The sequence below is a fragment of the Leptopilina heterotoma genome, unplaced genomic scaffold, assembly GCF_015476425.1.
Source record: "Leptopilina heterotoma isolate Lh14 unplaced genomic scaffold, ASM1547642v1 Lhet_54, whole genome shotgun sequence".
In the NCBI taxonomy this organism is placed as follows: domain Eukaryota; kingdom Metazoa; phylum Arthropoda; class Insecta; order Hymenoptera; family Figitidae; genus Leptopilina; species Leptopilina heterotoma.
In genome coordinates, this window is record NW_025111118.1 from 3,051,960 (window position 1) to 3,079,395 (window position 27,436).

Genomic DNA, 27,436 nt, shown 5'->3' on the forward strand with positions numbered 1-27,436 from the left:
CGAAGAATTATTTATGTAAATAATTGAATTCTTAAGAAGAATTATTTATCTAAATAATTTAATTCTTAAGACGAATTTTATTAAAATCTATAAAGGAATAATTGAATTAATTCAAAAAAATTTAATTAAAATTGTATTGAAAATAATTAATTTCTTTCGAACAATTTTATTAAAATATTTGAAAATAATTAAATTCCTGTAAAAAATTCTAATATTTTTTGTAAATAATTGAATTCTTCAAAGAATTTTAAAAAAACATTTTTTTAAATAATTGATTTTTCGAGGAATTGAAATTAAATTTTTAATTACATTTTTCTTAGCAATTCCTATAAAATTGTATTAAAAATAATTGAAAACCTTGCGATGAATTTTATTATTTATGAAAATAATTGAATAGTTGATAAAAATTTTGTTAAAATTTTCAAAAATAATTGAATTCCTGAGAAGAATTTTATTATTTATAAAAATAATTGAATTATTGTGAAAAATTTTATTAAAATGTTTAAAAAGAATTGAGTTTCTGTGAAATTTTTTTTTTTTAAATAATTGAATTCTTTATAAGAATTTTATAAACATTGTTTTAAAGAATTAATTTTTTCGAAATATAATAAATATTATGAAAAAATTTTGTTTTAAATAAATGAATCTTGTGGAAAACTTTATTTGTGAAAATAATTGGATCGATTAATTACTTTAAAATAGTATTAAAAATAATTTACATTCTTCTATGAGTTTCATTATTTATGAGAATAATTGAATTCTTGCTTTGAATTATATCAAATTTTTTTTTAAATAATTGAATTTCGATGAAAAATGTTGTTATTAGTGAAAGTAATTGAATTATTGCAAAGAATTGTATAAAAATTTTGTTAAATAATTGATTTTTTCGAAAATGCTATTCTAAATTAATTGAATTCCTGTGTAAATTTTATTATTTATGAAAATAATTGAATTTTGGATGAATTTTATCAATTTTCTTTTAAATAATTGAATTCTTCTGCGAAATTTTATTAAATTACTAGATATTGAAAATAATTGGATTTCGAATATTTTTGGAAAATAATTGAATCATTTTAAAGAATTTGAGATTATAATTTTTGAGAATAGTTTTTTTATTTCTAGTATTAGCGAATTTAAAGTAGTGGAAATTTAAAAAAAAAAGAATATTAATTAATACCATAATTATTATTTTTTTTACCTCACTGTCTTTATAATCGAGTGAAAGATAATTTTATTATTATTATTATTATTAACTTCAAATTGTGAACAGATTAGAATAATAATCGGAATAGAACGATTATTAATATAGATTATTATTTTTATTATTATTGTTATAATTATTGCTGCTGCCATTATTATATTTGCAATTTTGTGATAATATTTTTAAAAATTAAAACAAAAGAATAATTTGACTAACCTTCACTGTGACACTGCCACCGGAGCCCTTGATAAGATCGATGATCTCCTCCCGTGGCTTATCATCGACGCTGATTCCATTGACCTCAATAAGTCGATCTCCGGGCAATAAGCCAGTGTCATTGATATTTTGCACTAAAGCACCGGGTTCCGCGAATGTCACTGAACGCATTTGCGTAACACCATTGGGACCACGTTCAACAATCACAGCGCGACGCAATGAAAATCCAAAATCATTTCTAGGCGGTGGTTGCCGTTGAATTGTCAGTTCCCTTGGTTCTGGTAATTCGAGTGGTACAATTTCGGGCAATGGTAATTCAACGATACCCTGCTCCTCGAAGGAGGCCGACGACCTCCACCTCGAGAATCCCTGAGACTCTCCAACTGGCGACAAACTAAAGGGTGGAGTGGCGAAACTCGAGTTGGTTGTGTCTGTCAATGAATCCGCGGAAGGGCTCGCACTCGTCACGACCTGTGTATAAATAAAAGTAGAAATATAGTATTCACGTTATTCTCTGATATCTTTTCCTATAAATTACCAAATTTAGTAAGTTTACTAAACTTTTTTCAGTTGTTAATAATATTAATGAACATTTTAGTTTTAGTTACAAAAATAGTCCTTTTTTAATTTATCAAATTTGGTAAATTTACTAAACTAAATTACTATACTATACTAAAATTCAGTTTATTCTTTTAATATTTTTTTCAGTTATTAATACAGGGTTGACACAAAAATTAAATTTTGTTTTTCCCTAACTTTTCCCTGATTTCCAGAAAAAATTTTGACTTTTACCCTGACTATTAAAGAATATTCTGATTCACTCTAAAAATGATTAGATACTTAAGAAAATCTTCTATTACATTTATTTTCGAATTCTTTAATTGTACAAATATTCGAAAACATCAATAACTTCAATTTTAATTAAATATTTTTCATTATTATTTTTTCATAGGACTTAAGATTCTTCAAAAGATTCAAATTCAAAGTAAACCTTTTTGAAATTCAATAACTTATAATAATTAAAGATGACAGAGTGATAAAATCATTATTATATATTATAAGAATATTGTTACTCCAACTTCTACAAAATTATTTTTATCATTTCAATTCAATGATTATTTTCTAGAATTTTTAACTAAAATTCTTCTTTAAATCAATTTTTTTTTAAATAATTTTTGATAAAGTTCATTGAGAATTTTCAAATCTATTTGTTCGAGGAATTCAAATAAATTGTATTAAAAATAATTGAAATTCTTGAATAAGTTTTATTATTTATGAAAAAAATTGAATTCTTAAATATAATTGAAATTTAGCTAAGAATTTTATTAAAATTGTTGAGAATAATTGAATTTCGGAGAAGAATTTTATTATTTATAAACATATGTAATTGAAATTTTTACGAGAATTGTTTTACATTTTTGAACATAATTGTATTGAATTTCTGCAATCATTTGTAACTTCTTCAAAATTCAATTTTTTTTCGTGTTTTTATCTAAAATTCTTCTATAAATCTATTATTTTTAATAATCCATTAAATATTTATTAAAAACTTGAAATAATTTCAGAAGAATTTGAGTTATTAAAATTTTTCATAAATCTAAGTTCTTTAAAATTTCTAGATATTTAAACTCCTTCAAAATTGAAATTTTCTAAAATTTCAAATTAAAACCTTTTGAAGTTCATCTATTTATGAAAATTATAAACGCAACTCATACAATTTAATTATTTTCGAACTTTTAAAGTAAAATTATTCATTAAATAATTTATAAGTAATAATTTTATAATATTTTTTTATGAATTGAGTTATTTAAAAAGAAATTATTTTCAGAAATAAAAAAATTGAAGATTTTTTATTAGAATTTATGGTAATTTCATAAGTTTATGAAGCAAACAAAAAAAGACACAAAAATTCTGATTTTTCTTATAAATTCTAAAAGTGTAATTTTTTCAGTACTTTTAATAAAAATCCCTTACTTTTTGTGACTTTTCCATGAATTCCCTAATCTGTGTCAACCCTGTAATAGTACTAACAAATATTTTATTTTTAGTTATTACAATTTTAGTTAAAAAAATAACTCTTTTTCAATTTAAGAAAAGGAGAAAAAAATATTCACTTACTTGAAGAAGTTTACTGTCCTGTTGAAGATGATGATAATGCTGATGATGATGATGGTGATGTTGCCTTTGATAGGAAGATTCCTCTTCACTGCAGCCTTCATTATTCAACCCGAGAAGATGTTGACTGGGAATATTTTGATATGCGATTACTTCATTTTGAAGGGTGTTTCTGACTAAGAGGTTGCTCGCCTCCTGATGATTATTCTCCTGATTGCCATTCGGCACGATGTTGCTCTCGCTTAGGATACTAACGCTCGTGATACTTAGTCGAGGTCCTTTTAATATTCCACGTTTAGGTGGCTTGGGTGGTAAAGGAGGCAAAAGTTTACCACCTGCATTCGTTAGTGATGTAAGCGATGCCTCTGAGGAGTCACTTTGTGTTAGACCATCGGGAATTCGGGACCAGCTCGTTCCAGCTGAATTTTGTGAACTATCCAACAAATCTCTATCCAATTGTGCAAAAAATGAAGCGCACTCAGTTATTCCACTCGGCAATTTTTCCTTCTCCTTTCTACGACCGCGAATTTTCAAGGACCTTCGCATCTGTAAAACAAAAGAACAAAAAAATTGTTATTATTTTCGTAATTACCAAAAAAAAAAAATTCTTTTCAATTTATTTTGACAAAAATTATCCAATGTTTTAAAATATTTCCATTCGTCAAATGAAATTCATTGTTGTGAGAATACAAAATAGGAGAGGTTTACTTCCCTTGGCTTGCAATTTAGATCACAACAATATAAGCAGGATAATTTGTAATCGGTCATGCACGAAACACTTTTCGTCACAGGGGAGTTGAAACCCAACGAGAATCAATCGTATTTACTTTCATTCTCTTTTTTTCGAAAAATAATGAACTCATTTTTCAAGAAATTGAAAACAATATCAATCAAACTACGATAAATAAAAGTGAGGAGAGAAAACTTGTCTAATTATTTAACCTAAAAAAATAAAACTTCAATAAAAATACAATCAAAGTCCAAAGATTGGAAAAATGATCTGACAAAAATAAAAATTCATCAAAACTCTCAATTTTTTTCTCATTTTTTTGGAGAGAAATTCGAATTTGGAAATTTTAACTTTATTCATAACAATTTGGTTCGTTTGTAAAAGAATTAACAGTAAAGGTGCAGTGATGTTTAAAGAATAAATTGTCAAGATTTTTGGGAAAATTCTGACAAAACTGGTAAAGAACAAACTTTACAAAATAAATTACTGTTTAATTAGAAAGAAAAATAGCGAGAAAAGAAATTTATTTTACAAAATTGTAAAATATTTTTTGCGAAATGAAAGAACAAATATTGCGAAAGTAAAGAACAAATATTGCAATCTTGTGAAAAGTATACAGTTTACTGCAATAAGAGATAAATTGTTAGAAACAAGTATCTCAATGTCAATACACAATTACAGAAAAGAAAAATGTTCAATTAGATCTTCAGGAACATAAATCTAGAAACGTTACTGACACGCAGCAAATTTTTCTCTGAATCCATTAATTATATTCATATCATTAAATGCATTAAATCAACGCTCGGCGAACTTTATTCAATTTTCAAAATTCTATATAAAGGAAGCACTTTTTTTTTAAAGAAAAAAAAAAATTGAAACTCACCTCGTCGAGACGAAGAAGCTCTTCAGCGGACATACTACCACGATCCCTTTTTTTCACATCCTTTCGTTCTTTTTTCTCTCGTTTCCTTTTCTCCTTGTCTTCCTTTTCCGCAACTTTTTTCATAAAATTAAACATTTTTCTACTTTCATAAACTATGCTTTCCCAGGCAAGAATCGATGATTCTCAGCACACATTACACACACCCTTTTTCTAATCAATCACAAGATTGTAAAAATTACAATCAATGAAACCTGACAGAACTAAGAAAATCAACAATATTTTACACTTTCACTCTTTAAGAAACTAACCCTTATAATAAAAATTAAGGGTTGCAATTTTTAACACCAAAAATTTCCAAGGGGCGTGGAACCGGCTAAGCTCTTTCCCGGGACGGAGACGGCGCTCCTCTTTCAAAGCACACCATTTAATTCCAGAGAATAGGAAAAGACAACACACGAATCATTAAACCACAACATTCCTTTTACTTTGAGAAACACAAGACCGCAAAAATTCTTCCGGCACATTAGCTCTCGTCCTGACTATACAACTCACTACTCTTTTCTCCTACTCCCTCCTCTTTTACCTGAAGGAGCAGTTTGCGTGCCAACAATAAACAATGATTTATCACCTTATTCCCCAGTGTGACTTTGAGGTTAACTTTTACTACTAATTCAACGTTTTTTTTTATCTCCGGAATTCCGCACGAGCTAAAACTTGACAGCTAGTAACGTCAAACACTATTAACGATCACACACACTCACACACTGGATAAAAAATTTGTTATAAAAAACGACAATTATATTTCTAAAGACAAAGTCCATTGAACTTTAATAAGTGAAATAATACACGAACTATTATTAAAATTTATTCCTAGACAAGACAACAATTTACACTCGCGAAAAACATGAGACAGAGAGACAACACGTTCATAACGTGCACAGACTCACGGAAAACTGTCATGGCTGTCATGGCGCTGCGCCTTCCTCTCCGCCCCGCAAAATTCAAACTATGCGCATGCGCTAGAATTCCCTCCATCATTTCAAATTTCAAACTATAAAATATAATAATTTACAGAAAAAAAAATTAACATCCGAATATAATATTCACTTTCAATTAATAATTCACTTTACCAATAAGAAATCAAAACATTTCTTTAATTATACTTCTTCAAACTAATTCGCTAATCACAGGAAATTAACGTACGCGCCATCTGTTGAAAATTGCGGGAAACGTATAAAAATTCAAAAAAATTAAAAAAAATAATTTTAAGTAAAAATAGTTTTTTTTTATCAAAATTCTCCATTTTTAATAATTGTTCCTGATTTATTGAAATAATCAGTAGGAAATAGAAATTAATTTTAAAAATAAGCAAAAATTCATTCTCTTTTTCAAACTAACCAATAGATGGCAATGTTTTTAAAAGAGGAAAAAAAAGATAAGAGGAGAAATGTCACGAAGTTGTTTGTTGCTCCGTAATATTTTAAAAAACAGTCCTAATTATTGTAGGGAAAAAAGTGTTGCTCGATTTTGTACAATAAATAAAGGAAATACAATCGGTGATGTTGTGGACCATTGGCATCAAAGATTTCAAAATGAGAAAATTTCTGAACCAATTGAATCGATTGAACACATTGTCGCACATGTTATTGGCACCAAAAAGGTACGAGAAATTAATTTTTCAAGATAAGAATAAAATTATTAAAAATAGTGATAAAAAAGTGATTAAAAAAATAATTTTCACGTTAAAAAATCCCAATAAAAAATTTTTATAAGACATTTAAATAAATAAATAAATTCTAAGAATAAAAATATTAAATATATTACTATAATTAATCTAAATAATAATTAATAACAACTAATTAAATAATACTCGTTTAAATATTTCAAAAAAACAGCAATTTTAATTAGTTAATTATGTCGAGAATTTAATTCCAAAATATCTCAAATTAAATTTGGTAATTTTAAAAAATATCTACTTATAAAATCTAATGCTAAAATGTCTGTAATTAATTATTATTATTATTATTATTATTATTATTATTATTATTATTATTATTATTATTATTATTATTATTATTATTATTATTATTATTATTATTATTATTATTATTATTATTATTATTATTATTATTATTATTATTATTATTATTATTATTATTATTATTATTATTATTATTATTATTATTATTATTATTATTAATTAATAATTAATTGAATTTTATAGTTCTTATTTTTTTAATTTTAATTATTTATAATAAAAATAATAATAAAACTTGTAATATAGTTTAATTTAATAATTATAATTTTTCCTTAATTTTTTAAATTATTTAAATTTTTTTAATTTATTTATAACAATGAAAACAAATGATTTTACACCATTTTTTTTCAGATAATGGAAGTTCGAGATTTAAGAGAAAAAGAACTCAGTTCAAATGAAATAGAAACACTTGAAAGACTTTGTGAATGCAGATTAGCAAGGTGTATAAAATTGATAAAATTTATCTTTGAATTCTTGAATGGATTAAACAACAGTTAAATTTAATTCAATTTTATCAATTAAAAAAAAATGTTCCTATTTAAAAAATATTTTCGAAAGAACGAATCAGGACGTCAGTGAAGTTTACAACGTTTGAAAGAAAAAAATATTTTTCTTAACGAAAACAATAAAATGTATTGTTTACAAATTTTTCTTTTTAAAATTATTGATAAAAAAACATTTTTTATACGAAAATATATCAAAATTTGAATAGAGAAATAATTTTTCTTCTAAATCGTTGATTATAAACATTGTGAACTTCGCCAACGTCGATTAGGTACATAGATTAAGTAGAAGAAAATATTTAAGAATTAAAAAAATAGAGACGGTAAAATTGTAAATAAAATAAAATTAAAATACCTTACAGAATGCCAATCCAATACATCATAGGCAATTGGGATTTTCGTGACATCACAATAAAATTAATACCACCGATATTCATTCCACGACCCGAGACTGAAATTTTAGTGGATTTTGTACTAAAAAGAATATCGACTGGTAATTATCCTGATTTCTCCTGTGATATACTGGAAATTGGTTGTGGTTCCGGTGCAATATCTCTATCCATTCTGCAAACCTGCAAAAAAGTAAGTAATAATTAATTACAATGTATTATAATTATATATAATTCCAGAAATTGATAATAATAGTAATTTACCTCTAAATTGCAGCTCAAGATATTGGCAATCGACACAAACAAAAATGCTTGCAATTTGACTTTGGAAAATGCTCAGAATTTGAAACTTGATGATCGATTAACCGTGATTAATGCAACATTACAAGAAGATGGAACAATCAAAAATTCATCTCAGGAAAATTCACTTGATTTCAAGGAGAAAACCTTTGATTTCATTATCAGTAATCCGCCTTATGTATCGACAAAACAAGTTTTCAGATTGATGCCTGAAATAAAATTGTAATAATTAAATTCACACTGCTTGTAAAATAAAAAATTGAATTAAATTAAAATTTTAGTTAAATGTAATTTAATTTAATTAAATTTTAATTTAATTTGATTTAATCAAATTAAATCTTAATTTAATTTGTTTTAATCAAATTCAATTCTAATTTAATTTGCTTTAATCAAATGCAATTCTAATTTAATTTGCTTTAATCAAATTAAATTCTAATTTAATTAATTAATTTGTTTCAATTAAATTCAATTTTAATTGAATTTGTTTTTTTGGATCAATTTTTACAGAAAAATATCAAATTGTAACTGATGATTTATTTTACAGATATGAGGACGTTAGAGCATTGGATGGAGGAGAGGATGGATTAAAAGTTATAAAACCTCTTTTACATTATTCGGCAAAAGCACTGAAACCGGGTGGACGCCTTTTTATAGAAATAGATCCGGCTCATTCCGAGTATATCCAATTTTTTACTGCCAAGTACAATGAATTAAAACTCAAATACGAACATACGTATAAAGACTTTAGTAATTACGATCGATTTGTCGAGGTTTTGAAAATATAAATTTTCGAAATAAAATAATAATTAAACTTGCATCTACATTGTAAATATAACATTAATAAACAGAAACAAAAGATTGAAATAATTTTCATTTTTTCTCATAAATAAAAAATCAGTTGATTATCTGTTTAAACATTTTTTAAATTAAATTAAAAAATTAAATTTCTTAACTTTATAATTGACAAAAATAAAACTCCAAATTCTCGTAACGCAAATAGAATGTCATAATATTTTCAAATTCCTGTTCCAATTCACTTCTCTATTTCAAATTTCTTCATTGCAAAGTGAAAATTCGCAGTACGATGATGTTGCTGCGAAATATTTTTAAATTCCAATCGAATTATTATCGTTTTTCGAGTAAATTTCAATCAAACTTTGAAAGAATACCTTCGAAATTAATAACTTGTAATTTGTGTACGTTAAGAAAGAAAAATACAATCGGTAACATTGTAAAGTACTGGCGTCAAGAATTTGAAAATAATTCGATAGATCCGATCGAATCAATCGAGTATATTGTCGCTCATGTTATTGGCACGAAGAAGGTAAAAGAATTCTCCATAAATTTTTTTTTCCTGTTACGAAATTTTATAGAATATTTTCTAATTGTAAATTAAAAATTATAAATTTTAAATTATGTTTCGAAATAAATAAATTTCTAAAATGTTATTCTTTAGATAAATTGAATATTTATTTAGTTAAAAATTATTTTTGAATTAGAAAATATAATATTTTGTAAATAAAGTTCAAATCAAAATTGTAATTGAATATTTATTTAGTTAAAAACTATTTTTTAATTAGAAAATATATTTTGTAAAAAAAATTCAAATCAAATTTGTAATTCGTAATTCTATATTGTAATTAAATATTTATTTAGTTAAAAATTACTTTTTAATTAGAAAAAAATATTTTGTAAATAAAATTCAAATCAAAAGAAATAGTAAAAATTTCGTCGTTTATTTCAACGTTCGAAACTTTAAAGACAAAAAATAAAATAATAAATTAGAAAAAGAGTAATAAAAAACTAATATATATATATATAAACAAATAATAAATAATATTTTAAAAAATTATGGATACAAAAAAATAATAAATATAAAAATAAATAATAAGAAAAATAAATTATAACTTTTTTTTAAAATGCAGAAAAGACAATTAGGAAGTCAACAAGAAAAAGAACTCACGACAGATGAAATGGAAAAAATAGAAATGCTCTCTAAACGTCGATTAGAAAGGTAATTAAAGATTTTAAATTAATAAAAAAAATAAATAAAATTTAAATTTAGAAATAAACTTACTCCATTTTCAAATTTCCTCTTCTATTTTTATTCTCCCAAAAAAACTCCAGAATTCCAGTTCAATATTTAATAGGAGAATGGGAATTTCGTGATATCACCTTAAAATTAGTGCCTCCGATATTTATTCCCGAGCCACAGACAGAAATGCTAATCGACTTCGTTCTCCAACGAGTGTCAAATAGTAATTTTGATTCTTGTGAAGTATTAGAAGTTGGTTGCAGTACTGGAGCAATTATCCTCTCTCTTCTAAATGCCTGCAACAAGGTTAATTCTCTTAATTAACTAATAGATAATTTATCAACACTAATCAATAATTAAAATTCAATTTAAACAAAGTAAATAACAAATTAAATTTCAATTTCAATTAAATAACTCAAATTGAATTTCAATTCAATTTAAATTCAATTTAAATTAAATAACTTAATTTCAATTCAATTTAAATGAAATAATTCTCAAATTATTCGAATTTAAAAATTAATTATTTACCTGTTTCAATATTTTATCACAAGATTAGGGCAATGGCACTCGACACAAACATAAATGCCTGCAATTTGACGTTGGAAAATGCGAGAACATTGAAACTCGATGATCGAATAACAGTGATAAATGCCACATTACAAGAAGATGGAACAATAAAAAATTCACCTGAGGAAAAATCCATTGACTTGAATAAAAAGAAACTTGATATAATTGTCAGTAACCCACCTTATGTAACAACCAAACAATATGTCAAATTTCCACCTGAAATTAAACTGTGAGTAAATTAAGTAAATTATAATTTTTTATAAAATTCCATAATTTTCGAAAAGTCAAATTATTAAATAAAATTTGATAAAAATTAAAAAATTACATAGATAAATATTTTAAAATAAAATAAATTTGTTTGTAAAATTGTATAATACGTAAAAATTAATTTCTAATCCTTCTATTCATTTATTTTTGAATAGATTAATTTTTCAAGATGGAAAATTTGATTAGAATTTTTTTTTTACTAAAAATTACACAATTTTTCATTAACAATCGAAGCGTATGATGATAATAATAATAATTATGATAATAATAACAATAATAATAATAATAATAAAAATAATAATATGAATAAAAATAATTATAAAAAATACAATAAAAAATACAATAAAAATACACAATTTTGCAATAACAATCGAAGCGTATAACAATAATAATAAAAAAATACTAAAAACAATAATAATAAAAATAATAATAATAATAATAATAATAATAATCTTTTATGCATTTTTAGACACGAGGATGTGAGGGCCACAGATGGTGGACCCGATGGTTTGAGAGTTGTTAAGCCGCTCTTAAATTATTCGGCAAATGCATTAAAACCGGGAGGTCGACTTTTTATCGAAATAAATCCTGTCAATTCCGAATATATTCCATTTTATACCGCAATGAATACGAAATTAAAACTTAAACACGAGGACACATACAAAAGATTTATCAAATTACGATCGATTTGTCGAACTTTCGAAATTAATTTAGCTCAAAAAAATTAACACAAAAAATATAATCACGTTTTTGTCTCAATTTGATATCATTACAAAAACTGAGTACTCAAAAAAAATCAAAAGTCTACAAAAACGTCAAATAACAAATACATACATAAAATAAATAAAAGAGCAAACGCACATTAAAATAATAATATAAAAACATTCATACACAATTAAACGCAATAATAAACAGAATTATTTTCCACATTACGATCTAGGTCTCATAAATTTAAGCTCGTACCTAAATTATTTTTTAACAAAAGCATAAAGAGATATTTATAGAAAAAGATAAACTGATGATTCCCGTGAAAATATCAATTTATTTCAACGGGTTAATACTGTTTAAACAATGGCATTAGATATTTTAAATTTTGCACATTGTCGAGCACAAAAAATAAATTTTTCGTTATAAATTAGTCGTTGATTAATATTCTACTTTCGGCTTGCATCACTTAACAAAAAAAATTTTTATATAAAAAAAGCCGAATTTACAGAGACTTAAAAAAATAACTACGTGCTTAAGCACTAAAAATTGATTACAAAACTAGTCATTATCATCATCATCATCATCATTTATATCTATTAAACAAATTATAATCGTTGTACAATGTTTTTAAAAAATAGTAAATATAATCCATTAACAAGAAATAATTTTGTATAATCTATTAATAAAATGTTTGTTTGTGTAAATTCAGTCAAAATTAATAACAATGGCTGATTTTTTTTTCCCCAAAGCAAAATCGATAAAAACAAAAACCAATAAATCAACTTTTACAAAAAGAGAATTCACAGGTGAATTAAAAAATTAGTGATCTAAAAAGTAGATTTATTGGTTAGATATACTTTTTTTATCGTCGATTAATATATTTTGATAATTAATACTGATTTTCATATTAACACGGAAATATAAACTTTACTTTGTTTTTTCTTATTTTATCGAAATAGAAATGTGCGATCAATTGTGTGATTCATTTATGTAAAAAAAGCACATTCTTTTATAGCAAAAGGATGAGTTAAAAAAAATTCTAGGCACTGATTTTTATAGGCACATTTATCCTGCAAATATTGAAAACTTTTTTTTTTTTAAAATAAAATTATTTGTGTGACAGATGTAACAGATCTGTGAAAAAAATAATGAATAAGTACACATGAAGACATTAATGAAGCATTGATTCGACTAATTTAAGCTATCTAGATATAATTCGCTATATTATAATTAAAATTCTTCTACTAATACGAACCACTGGTGGTATTATAATTAAAGCCATATAAAAATAAAGATTTCGCAAAATTTAATAAAATATTTTCAATTCTCGAAAGTTTCTTTCTTTCTTTCTTTCTTTCTTTCTTTCTTTTTAAAAAAAAGCTTCGCTTGTAAAAGGAGCAGCATTATTACTTTCATAAAAATATTCAATTCACTCGTTGTACGAAAATGTCTTCGTAGATTACAAAATTACCGTAAAAGTATTACTTCCAGACGGATTTTCTTTAATGAGAATTGACATTTCTCGTGTGTAGATATCAAGAAAAAATTCGTTCTTTCTAATTAAAAAGCCAAGTTCAAAGCAGAATTTACAAAAGTTTCTCGGAATTATTAAAATTTCATTTTATCTAGATTAGGGAAGTGATAATTTCGAAATCTTTAGTTTTAAATATATCTCTAGAAAATATTTCAATAGAGAGAGAGAGAGAGAAAAAAATTGGTGCACTCGGAACAAAGTGTCTTTTCTTTTTATCACAAAGTCTTTTTCATTTCTTTTTTTTTTTTTTTTGAGAAAATTTTCATCTAAGAAGAAGAAGAGTGAACGAGTAATTATTTATTACTTGAATCATCCTTCTTGTAACGACCTGATTGCATTGCGTGTTTCGAAGATTCAGCGAGATCAGCAAGAAGAAGCGATTCTCCATCAGCTAAATCCAATATGCTTTGCCGATTATTTTCGATACTTCTTGCAATTTTACCAAGTGCCCTGTCCGCTCGTATTTTTTCTCTTTCTACTTTTAATTTCGTGAACTCGTCCACTGACTCGTCAGATGAATGCATTGAACTTGCATTACTCTCGTTATCATTGTCCTCCTCGTTTAAATCATTAATGAAACTCGGATCGTACATTACACTCGATCTTGCTGATTGTGAGGGTCGATTTCTTCAAATAAAAATTAATTTTCATTAAAAAAAAAAAAATGTTACGAAAAATTCGTTCATAATTATAAACGAACTAACAAATGTTACGCGCGGAACGAGATATTCAATTTATTATTGTTATGCAAATTACAAAATTTTTTATTTTCAAATATAAATTTATTAAATAATTTCATAATCAAAATTTAAAAAATCCACTTATTAAGTACAAAATTAATTGTATTACTGTTCATATTTTCAAAAATTTTAATAAAATTAACCCGAAAGAATTCAATTATTTTCTAAAATTTTAATTAATCCTTCTAAACAAATTCAATTATTTCCTAAAATTTAAATAAATTCTTCGAAACAATTCAACTATTTTTATAAATACTAAAATTCTTTGCAGGAATTAAATAATTTTTAATACAATTTAAATAAAATTACACGAAAGAATTTAATTATTTTCAAAAATTTCCATAAAATTCAATTTCAACAAGAATTTAAAATTCTCTAAACATAATTCAATTATTCTCAAAATATTTTCAAAAAATTCTATATGAAAATTAAATTACTTTCGAATGCAATTTTTAAATATATTCGTCAAAAAAATTGAAAGAATTCAATTATTTTCAAAAAATAATAAAATTCTTTAAAGAAATTCAATTATTTTCGAAACAACTTTAATTGAATTTCTCGAAAAAATTTCATTATTTTTAAATATTTCTATAAAGTTCTTCATAACAATTTAATTATTTCTTAAAATTTTAATAAATTTTTCAAAAAATTTCAATTATTTTGATAAATAGTAAAATTCTTCACAAGAATTCAATTATTTTCAATGCAATTTTAATAAAATTTTTCTTTATAAAATTCAGTTGCTTTCAAAATTTTCAATTAAAATTATTAAAAAAAACTCCATTAGTTAAAAAAAAATCCAAAGAAATTCTTCAAAAGAATTTAATTAGGATTTTTAAAAATTGAAAATATTTGAAAAGGAAATTTTTTTGTCTATTTTTAGGAAAGGCGTCCTTCTCAAAATTATTTTCAAAGAATGAGACTTTTTCGACTTTTCTTAGAAATATTGAAATAAAATACCACTTTTCTGATATAAAATGCAGGCTTTAATTAAACATAATAAGTTTAATACTAATTAAGTATTGCAAATTTTTTAATAATTGAAATTTTGTAAAATTCTATTCAAAATAATTGATTTTTCAAAGCATTGCATTAAAATTTTTTACAGTCAAATTTTAGAAAATTTAAATAGCTAATTTGGAAAATAATTAAATTCTCAACATTTTTAATGAAAAATTATCAAATGAAAATTATGAAAATGAAAATAAGCTTCAAAGATTAAAATATTTTTTGAAAAATTAATTGTGAATATTTTTTCATTAATACATAATTTCCTTAAATTCAATTTTTTAATTACATTTTTCTGAAAATTCAAATTTATTTTTGAATAATTTTCCTAAGATAATAAAACTTCCGAAATATGTAATTTAAAAATTTTCAAAATAATTAAAATTTTGTAAAATTTTACTGAAAACAATTGATTTCTTTTAAGTATTAATTAGAATATTTAAAAATCAAATTTTGATCAATTTTAATTGCAAATTTTTTAAATAATTAAATTCTCAGAAATTTTAATGAAAAATCAAAATGAAAATTAGCTTCAAAAACAGTATATAAAGAAATTTTTTCAAAAATAGTAATTCTTAGAATATTTTTCATATAATATTTTTAAATTTTGAAAATTTAAATATCTACAAAAACATAAAATATTAACAGTGAAATTTGTTTAAAAATCTAATTTTTTGGAATTATTGAAAACTTGGAGAAAATAATTACTATTCTCAAAATTTTTAATTAAAATTCTTCAAAAAAAATTAATAAGTTTATAAAATTGTCCAAAAACAATTGATTTAAAGAAGTAGTTTATTTAAAAATTCTTTAAAATATTAATTATCCAACTAAATTTTGGAAAGGTTGGAATTTTAATTTGTAGGAGCAATTAAATTTCAAAATTTTAATTTTAATTAATTTTTATATTTATTTTCCTGTAGGAAAATAAATAAAACAAGTATCTAAATATTTAAATATTTAAACTGAAATTTTTGTGAAAAAACACTGAATAAAATAAACGCCTTTTTTTAAAACTTTTGGAATCTTGAATCGACTAAAGCAACTTTTTTTTGCTAAAGTCGATCTAAAGTCTGAAATATTCAAAGCGCACTCACCTGGATGCTGATGAAGAACTACGACAACGAACAATTCCTGCAGGTGCGCTTGTTGACAATAAGTGACCATTGCGATTCGAAAAATCTTTCGCTCTAGGAACATCGACTGGTTCGCTGGGCGGTGGAGGACCTTGAGGAAAAATTGAATTCACATGTGGAGGTCGATACTCGGGGCGCATCGACGTCATTGTCATTGCGTTCTCGTCCACCTCCTCTATCACTCCTATTCTCATGGACCCTCCTGGACCTAAAAAAAAAAACAAGAAAAATATTAAAATTAAGTTAAAACTAAGTTTCTAAAAATATTGTACTAACAGACAATTTTAATTAACCGCAGAAGAAAAACTTTAATCTGCAGGAAGTGGATCATTATTATCGAAAAATTTGATTTTTACCAATTTGACGTTGATTTTGAAGCGAGGCAGCGGAACTCGAACTCGGAAGGAGCCCTGGAGTTTTCACACTTGACCCATCCGGACGATCTTCTTTGCTAAACATTCTCTTAAGTACACTGGTAACACTTCCTATTCTAGTCAGCGATCCTCCAATATTACTCGGTGTCGATCCAAGACTCATATTTCTCTCTCTGTTACTAATTCGGCTAGTGCTCCTAAAAAAATATTTATCTTTCATAATTGCAAATTTATTCTCGACATTTTCTTTCCTCTTTTTTTTGGAAATTAAAAATAAAATAGTCAAGGAAGAAAATAATCACGTTCTTCTTTTGCTCGTATAAGAAAATACCTCGAAATTTTTCCAGCATGAAAGTGTATCCCAGAGACAGCATCGTCCGCAACGTCGGTACGAATATCCTTTAATTGATAATCTGGCGGCACCATTTCGTCAATTCTCACCGAGGAGGGTAAAATTTCTTGTTGCGCTGCCGAAAGTTGAATGTTCGCCGTCGACGGCTCGGGATGCTCTTCACGGAATGGCTCAGAAGCGGCTGTGTACGGAAGTTCGATAGGAAACACTTCGTCCCAATATTGATCTCGTATCAATTCCGGATGTTCGTGATGCATTTCATCAACAATTAAGTAACTCACCTGTAAAGAAATTAAACGAATCAAAAATCAAACAAAAATTCAAATATTAAAGAATAAAATATTAACACAACAATATCAAAAAATAAATGATTATAAATTAAAATACAATAATTTTACCTGTAAATTACGATCGACGAGCCAATTGACCTCAAAATCATCATCGTCCTCGCCAAAAGGATTAATGAGCGTCTCGGCAACTTTAAGCCAGCCCATGTAAAAGAAAAATCGAAGAGTGGTGAAAAAGGGAAAGTAGAGATCAATCGCCGATGAGGATTTATTTTGAACCCATTGTCCACCCATAACACTTGAGATGAAATACGAATAAACAGCTAAAGTAACAACTTGCGTGTAAACAAGTGGAATGCTGATATTGTCATATTGAATTAATGTGCCGCAATTACCGCGAAACTTGTTCAATTCGTCAATCAACGTTTTCACCGCAAAATCATCTCGTATTCGACCTTCTTTACGCGCTCGAGTGACGATACTCGACGCCCATACAATTGGCAGCCAATGTTTACTTGGTTTTGGATATTTTTGATTTAAACTCTGAAATATTGTTAATTCATTCTCAAGAAGTAAACCAGCATCGACAAAATGGTCCAGTGTGGGAAAACGCTTCTTCACTCGTGGCGAAACATTCGTGAGGACCAGCGTGAGGCAAACGCACACGTACCTGCAAAAAAGATTAAATTAAATTAGTATTTTATAAATGTTTATTCGTCATTGTTAATTAAATTGTAAATTAAATTTACAATCCAATTTACAAGTTAAAAAATTCAATTTTTCGTCATTTGTAAATTAATTAAAATTTGTATAAAATATAATTGAACTACAAATTAAAATTTTAGAATACAAATTTTGTAAATTTCTTTAAAAGTAGATTATTGAAATGCATTTAAAAAATAACAAAGTGATTGCAGACATCTGTTTGGAAAAAATACTAACCTAACGATGGTACGTCGCATTAATCTTCCTCTTTCATCATTGCCATGAATCGTGGCAGATACGAAGACGGCTATCGAATCAGGCCATGGAATTGCCGTGTACTGATTCCACCATCTGGTCATGACAATTGTCACATAAAAGCCCATGACAAAGGCCAATGGGATGTAATCCGAGTACTCATTACAATATGCAACAATGTACTCGAATATTTTTTTTTGATGATCATCGAGTAGAAAACGATAAATCGCCGAAAGTGAGTAATAAATCATAAGAAAAATTGCCAACTCCAACCACACAAGTTTATAAATACTGGCTCGCCACCTGAAACAAATTAATAAAAAGAAATTAATTAAATAAATTAATTAAAAACGTAATTATTTTTTTATTACTATTATTATTAATTAATTGTCACAAAAGTATTATTTCAATCGAGTGAAATTTTCTAAGCGATTAAAAATAGAAAAGAATTAAAAAGTATCAACTTGATTAATAGAAAACAAATTGAACATTAATTCCTAGCAAACAAAATTGCAGAATTTAGTTGCGAAATCAAATTCTCAACTTACAAAATCTATTTTGTCAACTAGTCTAGGTTTTGATTGACTAGAAAACGGAAGTGACGTAAAAGTATTTGAAAACGCGTAACGCATCATGTTTTATGCACCAGAAATACTTTATCGTAATGCTCGAATAACCGCACAAAGGATTTCAACAGCGATATTTTAAACGTGACTGTCATTGATGATTTCAAAAAAAAACTTTACTACGAATTCCTTATTTGCTTATCGAGTCATTTCTTATTTTAAAAAGCCCCAAGTCACACTTCATTTAAACCGTCTTTCATTCCTCTTTCATTCCTAATAATTATTTTTAATTAAAATCAAATAAAAAAAATAAAAATTGAAAACTGATATTAAATTACAAATTAATATTAAATTAAAATCTAAAAGTTAATATTAAATTGAAAATTGAAACTTAATATTAAATTGAAAATAAAAAGCTTGAATTAAAAATTGAGCTTCGAAATTCAGTAGTTCAAGGTCAATTAAAATTTAATACATTCAAAAATTAAGGGAGAAATATGGAATAAACAGAGAAGGTCAAATTTTAAAGAGAGAAGAAAATAGTTTTAATCGGATGAAAAAAAATCAATGAATAATTATAAATTGGATGCAAATAGCGGTGGACGAACTCTGATTCAGAGCCAGATTCATAATGAGATTTAAAATAAACTGACGACAAAATGTCTCCGAGCACCGGACACAAATCATGTGCAGTCATCTCGCAATCTTATACATCATAGAACATACATTTATTTTAAGAACATTTCTACTTTTAATTCCCGCAACAGTATTACAAATAACAAATTAATTTATCCGACATTCATGATAAAGAAAACAAAACAATAAATAAATGAAAAATAAATATTTAAAAATTACAATTTATTACTAGAAAATATCAAATATCTCATTAAGGTTTATCCAATAAAATACGTTTTTTTCATTTGTTCCATAAAACAGAAAAATTCAAAGAAAAATAATAATATTATGGAGTAAAAAGAAACTATTTGTGACCCATAAAATTTCAAGAATTATTTCACTCATAGAGGAAGCAATGAAGAATTCAGTGTATAGTTTTTTCTAGTTTTGCGTGATGAGTTACAAAATGCGGTTAACTTGACACTAAAGAAAAATGAGACACGCTATATTAATCTTGACATATTTCAAAAGCAAATTCATTTCATGAATCCATAAATTTCAAATCTTATCTTCAAATTTATTTGAATGTCATTATTTCAAATAAATCATCAATATTAAATAATTCAAAATTTTTATTTAAATAACAAAATAAAAAAAAATAAAATAAAATAGAACAAAATACAGAAGAATAAAAAAAATTCTCAACTTTAAATTTAATTTAAATTTTTTAATTCTAATTCTTTTTATTCGACAAATATTCTAAATTCTGACAAGTTTTTTTTCCAACCGCGAAGAAAATTTGTTTTCCTTTCTCGACCTTATCTGCGAGCGATAACTATTTAAAAATTAGCACAAATAGAAATAAAAATAGATAAGTAGGCGACAATCTATCAATTTTTAATAATATTTCAAACGAATTTCTATTTGTTTACTTCATTATAAAAAAAAAATGTTAAAGTCTTGCAAAATAATACAGTTTTTCAAGAAAAAAAAAAAACAATACGAATTCTCATGCAAAAATACAAATTCAGAGTACAATATCTACTTTGAATTTTGTATGCAAATAAATGTTGTGTATAAAAATAAAAAAAAGAACTTGTTTAAAAATCAACGTAATCATTTTTCGAAATACGAAGTCGACTAAAAATTTTATTTTAAATTCATTCTCGAAAGTCATGTTTGCAGAACCACTGATTATATGCATGTATATCTGATAGAAAAATTCATGACACCATTTCACACATCGATCCTGTTTCTGCTAAACTATACATAATTATTCCCTCGACTGCTTTTCAATTTTAGAAACAACACTACATTTAAATTATCAATTTTTCACAAAGAAATGAAAATTTAAATTTATAAAATTATATTTCTACATTGAAAAAAAATTTCGTTTTTTCGCGATATGATAGAGTAGAAGATAAATTTCGTAAAAACGGAAGTGCCTAATTTTAAGAAATTGAATAAAATCATATCAACTTTCAAAAGATTTTTACATTCGACATTCGACCTGTGAATTGACCTCGAACTATAGATAATAATGTCATAAAGGCAAATTAGTTCAAAGTATTATGTAACACCTGTTAACAATTTTGCCTAATATTAAATTAAAATTTTTCCAAGTATACAAATAAAAATAAATGATGAGAATAACGAACCATTAAAAAAATTAACAAAAATAATACAAGATTATTAATAATTTTTTATAATTAATTAATTAATCAATCTACTATTAATAAATACTAAAATAATTTTAAGTATTTTAGTTTTTTTAAATAATAATAATAATAATAATATTTTTCTAGTAAAAAAATATAATATCAATAATATTATAATAGAAATATACAATATTAATAAATATTCTATTAAAAAAAATTATACTGTAAAAAAATAATGTAACTTTGGAAAATAATAAATGCCAAAAATTATAAAATGAAAGAAGTATAAAATCGTAAATTTCACAAAACTGCATTATTTCGTTCGACTGATAATGTTAATGAGTATAATGGTTTAATCAACACCATTACAATTATGACTCACTCGTGACAGATAAATGCCTATAGATTTTTCAAACATTCATTCAATGAATCTCTAGTAAATAAAATGAAAATTTGAAGCTCAGAATTTTATCAACTTCATTTTAGAGCGAGAAAATTTTTTAAAATTATTTCTGCAAATATGGAAAATTTTGTATATACAAAAATGAAATAAATAAATTTACTAAATATGAATAAATAACTAAAATATGAATAAAGAACTAAAAATGAATAAATAACTAAAAATGAATAAATAACCAAAATATGAATAAATAACTAAAATATGAATAAATAACTAAAATATGAATGAATACATGAATAAATAACGAAATATAAATAAGTAAATGAATAAAAAAAGAAAAAAATTAAATAATAATTAAAAACAGAACTGATTGCGTGATAAAATAATTAATAAGGCACAAGATGTTATAAAATGACAATGTTGTACACATTTGCAGAAAAAAAAATTTCCTTGATTCAGACTAGCTTATAATCTTATAATCAGTTTCTAAGAATGAAGCTCTATGAAATTATTTAATAGATCTTCCATCTTCTCTCTGATCATGTAGCATTTGTGGAAATTTTTTTTAGCAAATTATAGTTCACGTATCATAAAATAAAAAAAGCAAATTGTCATTGAATAATAATTTCTACTCAAAAACAAATTGTCTGATCTCCACAAAAAAAAATAAATAATACTTTACTATTGAATTTGAATAAAAACGAAGAAACATAATAAATATTAGATTAAAAAAAGATTTAAAAACTACTTTTCAAAATAGAATTTGTATTTTGAAAAATATTTTTTAAATCTTTTTTTAATCTAATTTTTAGATATTATTAATATATAATAAAAATTATATAATATTTATCAATAAAATAAAAAGTAAAAAAAAAATAAAATAAAAAATAATGTCGCAATGAAAAGAAAAAGGAGAATTTGGATATTCTTGTTCCCAAGATTTTGAGAAATTTGCGAAAAAAATAATTTGTTTACCTAAGTAATAATTTTAAAAAGCAGCCAAGGCCCCTGCAGGTGGCAACTTCGGCTGTGTAGCTAACTGTCATCCTTTATCTGTCGTTAGAAAAACCAAAGAATTGTAATCCTCTCTCGACATTTAGGTACTTCTGGTTCCTACCTAGAAAAGAAAAAATTAATTTTACTATTCAAATTAAAATTATTGAAATATAATTAAATAAAATCCTTCCTCCACAAGGAAACAAAATTGGAAAAATTGCCAAAAACTAATAAATTAATCATTAATTAAATCCCATTCGGAATTAATCCTTCTTTAAACAACAAATTCTTTTTATCTATAAATTTTCATTTATTTGCTACATTAACTTTTTAATTAAATACCAATGGATATCCTGCTTTGCCAAGGTCACAAACATTACAAGCTCATAGTGTAACATATTATTTTCCACTTGAATATCGTAAACTAACAAAATCATCATTCCAATATTATTATATTTTTTTTTTACAAAGCGCACCTGAAATAATATACATTAACAAAAGTCTATTTGCATAAATAAGACAAGGTCAAACATGAAGTTGTCAATGAAGTTTCATTTAAAATATATTATTTTATAAATGCAAATAATTTTTTTCTTCCTTTTTAATTCGAGACAATGAAAATGAAAATTTCGTGTTTTTAATTAATTTTAAGTTTGTTTAAAAAATTAACATAACTAATTGATAAAAATAATAACCTTGGTCATTTGTCACGTGTGTGGATTGCTCGTGACAATCAACTTGGTTCAATTAACTGTTTCTCTAACTCCGAGAATGGAAAAACCGAGAACAGAACAAGTTTTTCTTTCTTTCAAAACGAGATTGACAGTGTGATGTGTGATGCTCAATTAGATGTTCTAATAAAGAAAGTAACTTGTTATAAAAGAAAAAAAAATACGCAATGTCAACACAATGAACAAAGTGATATGAAACAAGTGACAATATAAAATTTGCAAATTACTGCTTTAATTGTAAAATAATTTTTTAGTTATTAAGCGAATAAAAATACTTTTTGTTTCTTTTCGAATTTAAAATCGGAATAAGTACAAATTATCCACTGTATTTAATAGCTTTTAATTTTTACTTAAAAGTGTAATTAATAATTAATTTATTAGGTAAAATAATAGTTAATATTCGTAGTAATTAGTATTTAGTGAAAATTTTCGTTGTTTATTTAAAATGAGACCCTCTTTTATCTCTCAATTATCATTCGGTATAAATTGAAAAAAAATAAATGACTAAACATCATAACACTCATGTAATAAATTCCGTAAATTCTCATCTTTTTTTTGCACAATACTTCTATTATCGCGTTTTCTCTCAAAATCTCAACAATTAATGTTCTTGTAAACTCGAATCACGTGTAACACATGTTACTCTTTTCTAAAGCACATTTATATTAATGTCTACAATAAAAATTATTATTTTTACAAAATAGTAACAATTTTTTTTTCTCGTCAAAAATATTTATTTTTACATCAAATAAATAAAAAATAAATAAATTAAAAGTAAATCCTAATCACCATAATCGATATCAATTAAATAGTGATTAATTATCTAATCTATCAACATGTTATCATTTCTTTTTTCAAACATTGCAAAAAAAAAAAAAATTTATTGTCTCATTCTAAAGAGAAAAAAGATTTTTCGAAACTGTATATCACTTGTAAGAAAATGTTTAAAAAATAACTTACTTCATTTAAACAGCAATACGAAGATTCTTTCGATGATGTTCGAAGTTTCGATGTTCAAATCCATTAAACTTCATATTATTTCACTATATACATAGAAAAACTTTTGGAGCTCAACAATCGTTTTTATTTATTTATTTATAATCACGACCCAGTTAGAAAGGAGGTTTCATTTCCGTATGGATCGTTGCATTTCTGCACTTTCACCTAGATTTGGAAAAAAGTAAACAAATCTTTTAGAATCAAAAAAATGATCCAATTTTTAAATAAAAGTATTCTTTGTATTAAAATAAAAGTATTTTTTATAAATACAAAAAGTATTGTCAAAATAAATTCATATTAAATAAAGAAACATTTATCTTTATATTAATTTATATTCAACTTTACTTTGTAACCTTTGCAAAATAATATTGTTAATTAAAAAAAACATAACCTATAAAAAATCTCGATGTCTTTTTCTTCCCGCAAGGAAAAAATGAGATATAATAATGAATCATCAATAATTTCATCCCTAATCGAAAAATATTTGAGATGAGAAAGGAATATAATGATTCATGGTTTATTGGGACTTTCGAATAAATATATAACTATACAAAACGAGGAAGAAGGAAGACAAATTTTCAAGCTACTCCAATATGAAACTGTACCAACTGTACGTACCATTAACACTTTTAACTACCCTGGACACTTTTAAACACATGTGGTATATACTTATAATGACAAAGAAGCTGAGAAAATAAATTTATCTCGACAAACAAAAACACTGAATACAACAGACGCGACACTGGCCGGGAACAAACTCACACAAAAACGATGTTGCGGGAGCAATAGAATTACCTCCCCCACTACCGCAACCTAACCTATATCCCCACTCCTCACATTATGTAAAATGTGTAAAATATTAAAAAATTTTTAATTTAAATTTTCGCTGTAAATTTTTTAAATTGTTTATTTATAATAATAAGAAATAAAAAAAAATTCGATTATGCAAAAACCTAACCTAGATCCCTACTCTTGTCATTAAATATTTAAAATTTAGATTTTCACTCTAAATTATTCGAATTATTTATTTATTTTAACAAAAAAAATGAAAAAATTTCGATTAGGAATCAAAAACTTAATCCATTTATTTAAATTATTTAATCTTTTTACCTTTAAAACTCAATTTTAGAATTAAAATTTAATTAAAATTAAATTAAATTATTAAAAATTAGTTTGAAATAAAAATGTAGGCTAATTATTAATTATGATTAATTTATTTAATTCTATATCGATAAAGACCCGTGTGAATTAATACTAAATTTAATATTAAAAACGTTTTTATATAATTATTTTAAGTTTCAATATTTTAATTAAAATTGTTATTTAATATTTTTTGTTTCTTAAAATTTTTTTTTCACATTGCTAAACTAGTTTTATTATTTAGAAACACTCTGCTGATACTCATACGGAAACGTCAGTTTTTTGTATGCAACAAAATTAATAGTTTGATTAAATTAAATAATAATTTTATTTTCTCAAAATTGAATATATATATTTATTTAATATAAATTGTTAGTTTTAATGATTAATTTTCAAGACTTTCTAAACAAATATTATTTAGTTTAGAAATAAATCTTTGAACACACATTAAAATATGTAAATAAAAATGTCAGTGAATGAATAAAATAAAGCCATTTATTCGACTCGATAAATCTGATAGATTTATAAAAAATTGCATAAAATGTGAATGGCACTGAAAAATATACATCAGAAGAATCGTAGCACAAAAGGATAAAGAAAAATGTAATAATGACAAAGCAAATAAATATTTTTCGTTTGTATATACATTTATACTGTTGTCGCTGTTAATCATTAATTCTTTTTTTTTCATCATCATTTCTATTTATCTATTCTCTGAATTTCAAACTAATTTCTATATTTTTTTTATCAAAATATCGTATTCGTTAATACTTCTAAGGTATCATAATTTGTAAAAATCTATTTAAGTAATTAAAACAATATATGTGATTTTAATAATACATTCAGCAATTAAAATTCTCATCAATCGCTGATTAACAAGTCTCATGTCTTTCAAAAAACACGTAAAATTACCTACTATTTTCATTTTGTATTTAATTTATACAGAAAGTCGATTTATATTTTTATGAAACAAATTAATGTCCATTTTTTTATTCTCTGCACAATGCATCGTTTTATGATAAAAACGTCGATTATTAAGAAAAGAAATTTCTCGTTGAACAGTTCTCTCTTAAAAAAAAAGGAGAAACTTGGTCCCTAAAAGAAGTCACAGCCAATAAAATGCAATAAGGCCTCTTGACTAAAACAATAGTGACAGCACTGACAATGATGAAATAGAATCACACAATCGGTGATTATTATATAATAAATATATATATATATATTTATAGGATCACTAATAATTTCAGCTCTCATTGCTCAGGCAGATTTGCTCCTTATCGTGTGTAGTCTTTAAAATAGAATTCGGCACGTTAATCTTGCATTTTTCCTCCTATTTTCCATTGTATTAAAATTCTCTCACATTTCTTTTTCCCCCTTAAAAATATTTTTACTATATTTTCAACTTGAAAAATTGTCTACGTCAGGCAACAATCGTTGTTAAAACGTCATTTCTGGACTCGTACGTTCCAGGCCTGCAATCAAGCACTACCAATCAATTTATAAAATTAATTATAAATTCCTAGATAATTTTAATTAGAATATATTTGAAATTAATGGACAAAAATTTAATAGAAAATACCTGATTGTGGCGTGTTGTGTTGAACGTGACCAGCCGGCAACTAAATCTGAATCACTTCGTTCCTGAATTCTTTCTCGAATTGGTATTGCACGTTCACGAACTGTCCGCTGAATCATGTCTGGTGCGACTGTTGCTCTCACAGCTCTGTACATTAATCTATAAAAAAATAATATGTATTAATATCTTGCAAATTTTGGAGAAATAAATTTATTTTATTTATGTGGAAATAAATTTATATAGAGTGGACGTAAAATAAATTTAAATTAAATTAATAGAAAATAAACTAATAAAACTAAATGATATACGAATAAAATAAAAAAATGAATCTAAATTAATAATCGTTACAATCCGGAAATTATTGAATTCTTGCGAACTATTTATAAAAAAAAACTTTGAAAATAATCGAATT

The 27,436-nt window shown here is 24.7% G+C and overlaps 5 protein-coding genes across 10 annotated transcripts in view; 2 read left to right on the forward strand and 3 right to left on the reverse strand.

Annotated features, from left to right (window-relative positions):
• The window catches only part of LOC122508493 (unconventional myosin-XVIIIa), a 252,631-nt gene extending 246,530 nt beyond the window's left edge, over window positions 1-6,101 (reverse strand). Inside the window, exons 1-3 of the mRNA XM_043621891.1 lie at window positions 5,146-6,101; window positions 3,536-4,078; window positions 1,418-1,888 (exon numbers count right to left, since the gene is read on the reverse strand). Of these exons, the coding sequence (XP_043477826.1) occupies window positions 1,418-1,888; window positions 3,536-4,078; window positions 5,146-5,280 (1,149 nt within the window). The 5' untranslated portion in view covers window positions 5,281-6,101. The remainder of the gene's footprint in view (window positions 1-1,417; window positions 1,889-3,535; window positions 4,079-5,145) is intronic.
• A 446-nt stretch (window positions 6,102-6,547) lies between these two features.
• On the forward strand, window positions 6,548-9,231 carry LOC122508435 (MTRF1L release factor glutamine methyltransferase-like). Of its 2 annotated transcripts, XM_043621783.1 has the most exons (5): window positions 6,548-6,805; window positions 7,535-7,623; window positions 8,049-8,268; window positions 8,353-8,597; window positions 8,920-9,231. In XM_043621783.1, exons 1-5 carry the CDS (start codon window positions 6,593-6,595, stop codon window positions 9,158-9,160), a joined length of 1,008 nt encoding a protein of 335 aa, XP_043477718.1. In that variant the 5' UTR covers window positions 6,548-6,592; the 3' UTR covers window positions 9,161-9,231. The 2 variants fall into 2 exon arrangements, with proteins under 2 accessions (XP_043477718.1, XP_043477719.1); XM_043621784.1 differs by lacking the exon at window positions 7,535-7,623 and having other exon boundaries at window positions 6,571-6,805.
• A 117-nt stretch (window positions 9,232-9,348) lies between these two features.
• Window positions 9,349-13,317, forward strand: LOC122508434 (MTRF1L release factor glutamine methyltransferase-like). Its single transcript, XM_043621782.1, has 5 exons — window positions 9,349-9,699; window positions 10,301-10,389; window positions 10,503-10,716; window positions 10,962-11,206; window positions 11,714-13,317. Exons 1-5 carry the CDS (start codon window positions 9,460-9,462, stop codon window positions 11,970-11,972), a joined length of 1,047 nt encoding a protein of 348 aa, XP_043477717.1. The 5' UTR covers window positions 9,349-9,459; the 3' UTR covers window positions 11,973-13,317.
• LOC122508433 (bestrophin-4) lies at window positions 12,267-25,086 on the reverse strand. 3 transcript variants are annotated; one of them, XM_043621780.1, is made up of 11 exons: window positions 24,927-25,086; window positions 24,270-24,473; window positions 23,274-23,432; window positions 22,921-23,054; window positions 22,558-22,699; window positions 18,326-18,646; window positions 17,495-18,053; window positions 17,076-17,377; window positions 16,727-16,941; window positions 16,332-16,578; window positions 12,267-14,113 (listed from the first exon to the last, which is right to left on the reverse strand). In XM_043621780.1, the coding sequence occupies exons 5-11, from the start codon at window positions 22,626-22,628 to the stop codon at window positions 13,780-13,782; spliced, it is 2,049 nt and encodes a 682-aa protein (XP_043477715.1). In that variant the 5' UTR covers window positions 22,629-22,699; window positions 22,921-23,054; window positions 23,274-23,432; window positions 24,270-24,473; window positions 24,927-25,086; the 3' UTR covers window positions 12,267-13,779. The 3 variants fall into 3 exon arrangements, with proteins under 3 accessions (XP_043477715.1, XP_043477716.1, XP_043477713.1); XM_043621781.1 differs by lacking the exon at window positions 23,274-23,432; XM_043621778.1 differs by lacking the exons at window positions 22,921-23,054; window positions 23,274-23,432.
• A 1,733-nt stretch (window positions 25,087-26,819) lies between these two features.
• LOC122508337 (phospholipid-transporting ATPase VD) overlaps window positions 26,820-27,436 on the reverse strand; it is a 43,635-nt gene continuing 43,018 nt past the window's right edge. For 2 of the 3 annotated variants that reach the window (XM_043621617.1, XM_043621619.1), the window contains exons 17-18: window positions 27,028-27,183; window positions 26,820-26,920 (exon numbers count right to left, since the gene is read on the reverse strand). In XM_043621617.1, the coding sequence (XP_043477552.1) occupies window positions 26,869-26,920; window positions 27,028-27,183 (208 nt within the window). In that variant the 3' untranslated portion in view covers window positions 26,820-26,868. Of the gene's footprint in view, window positions 26,934-27,027; window positions 27,184-27,436 lie in introns of all 3 variants that reach the window. The other variant, XM_043621620.1, reaches the window with a different exon arrangement.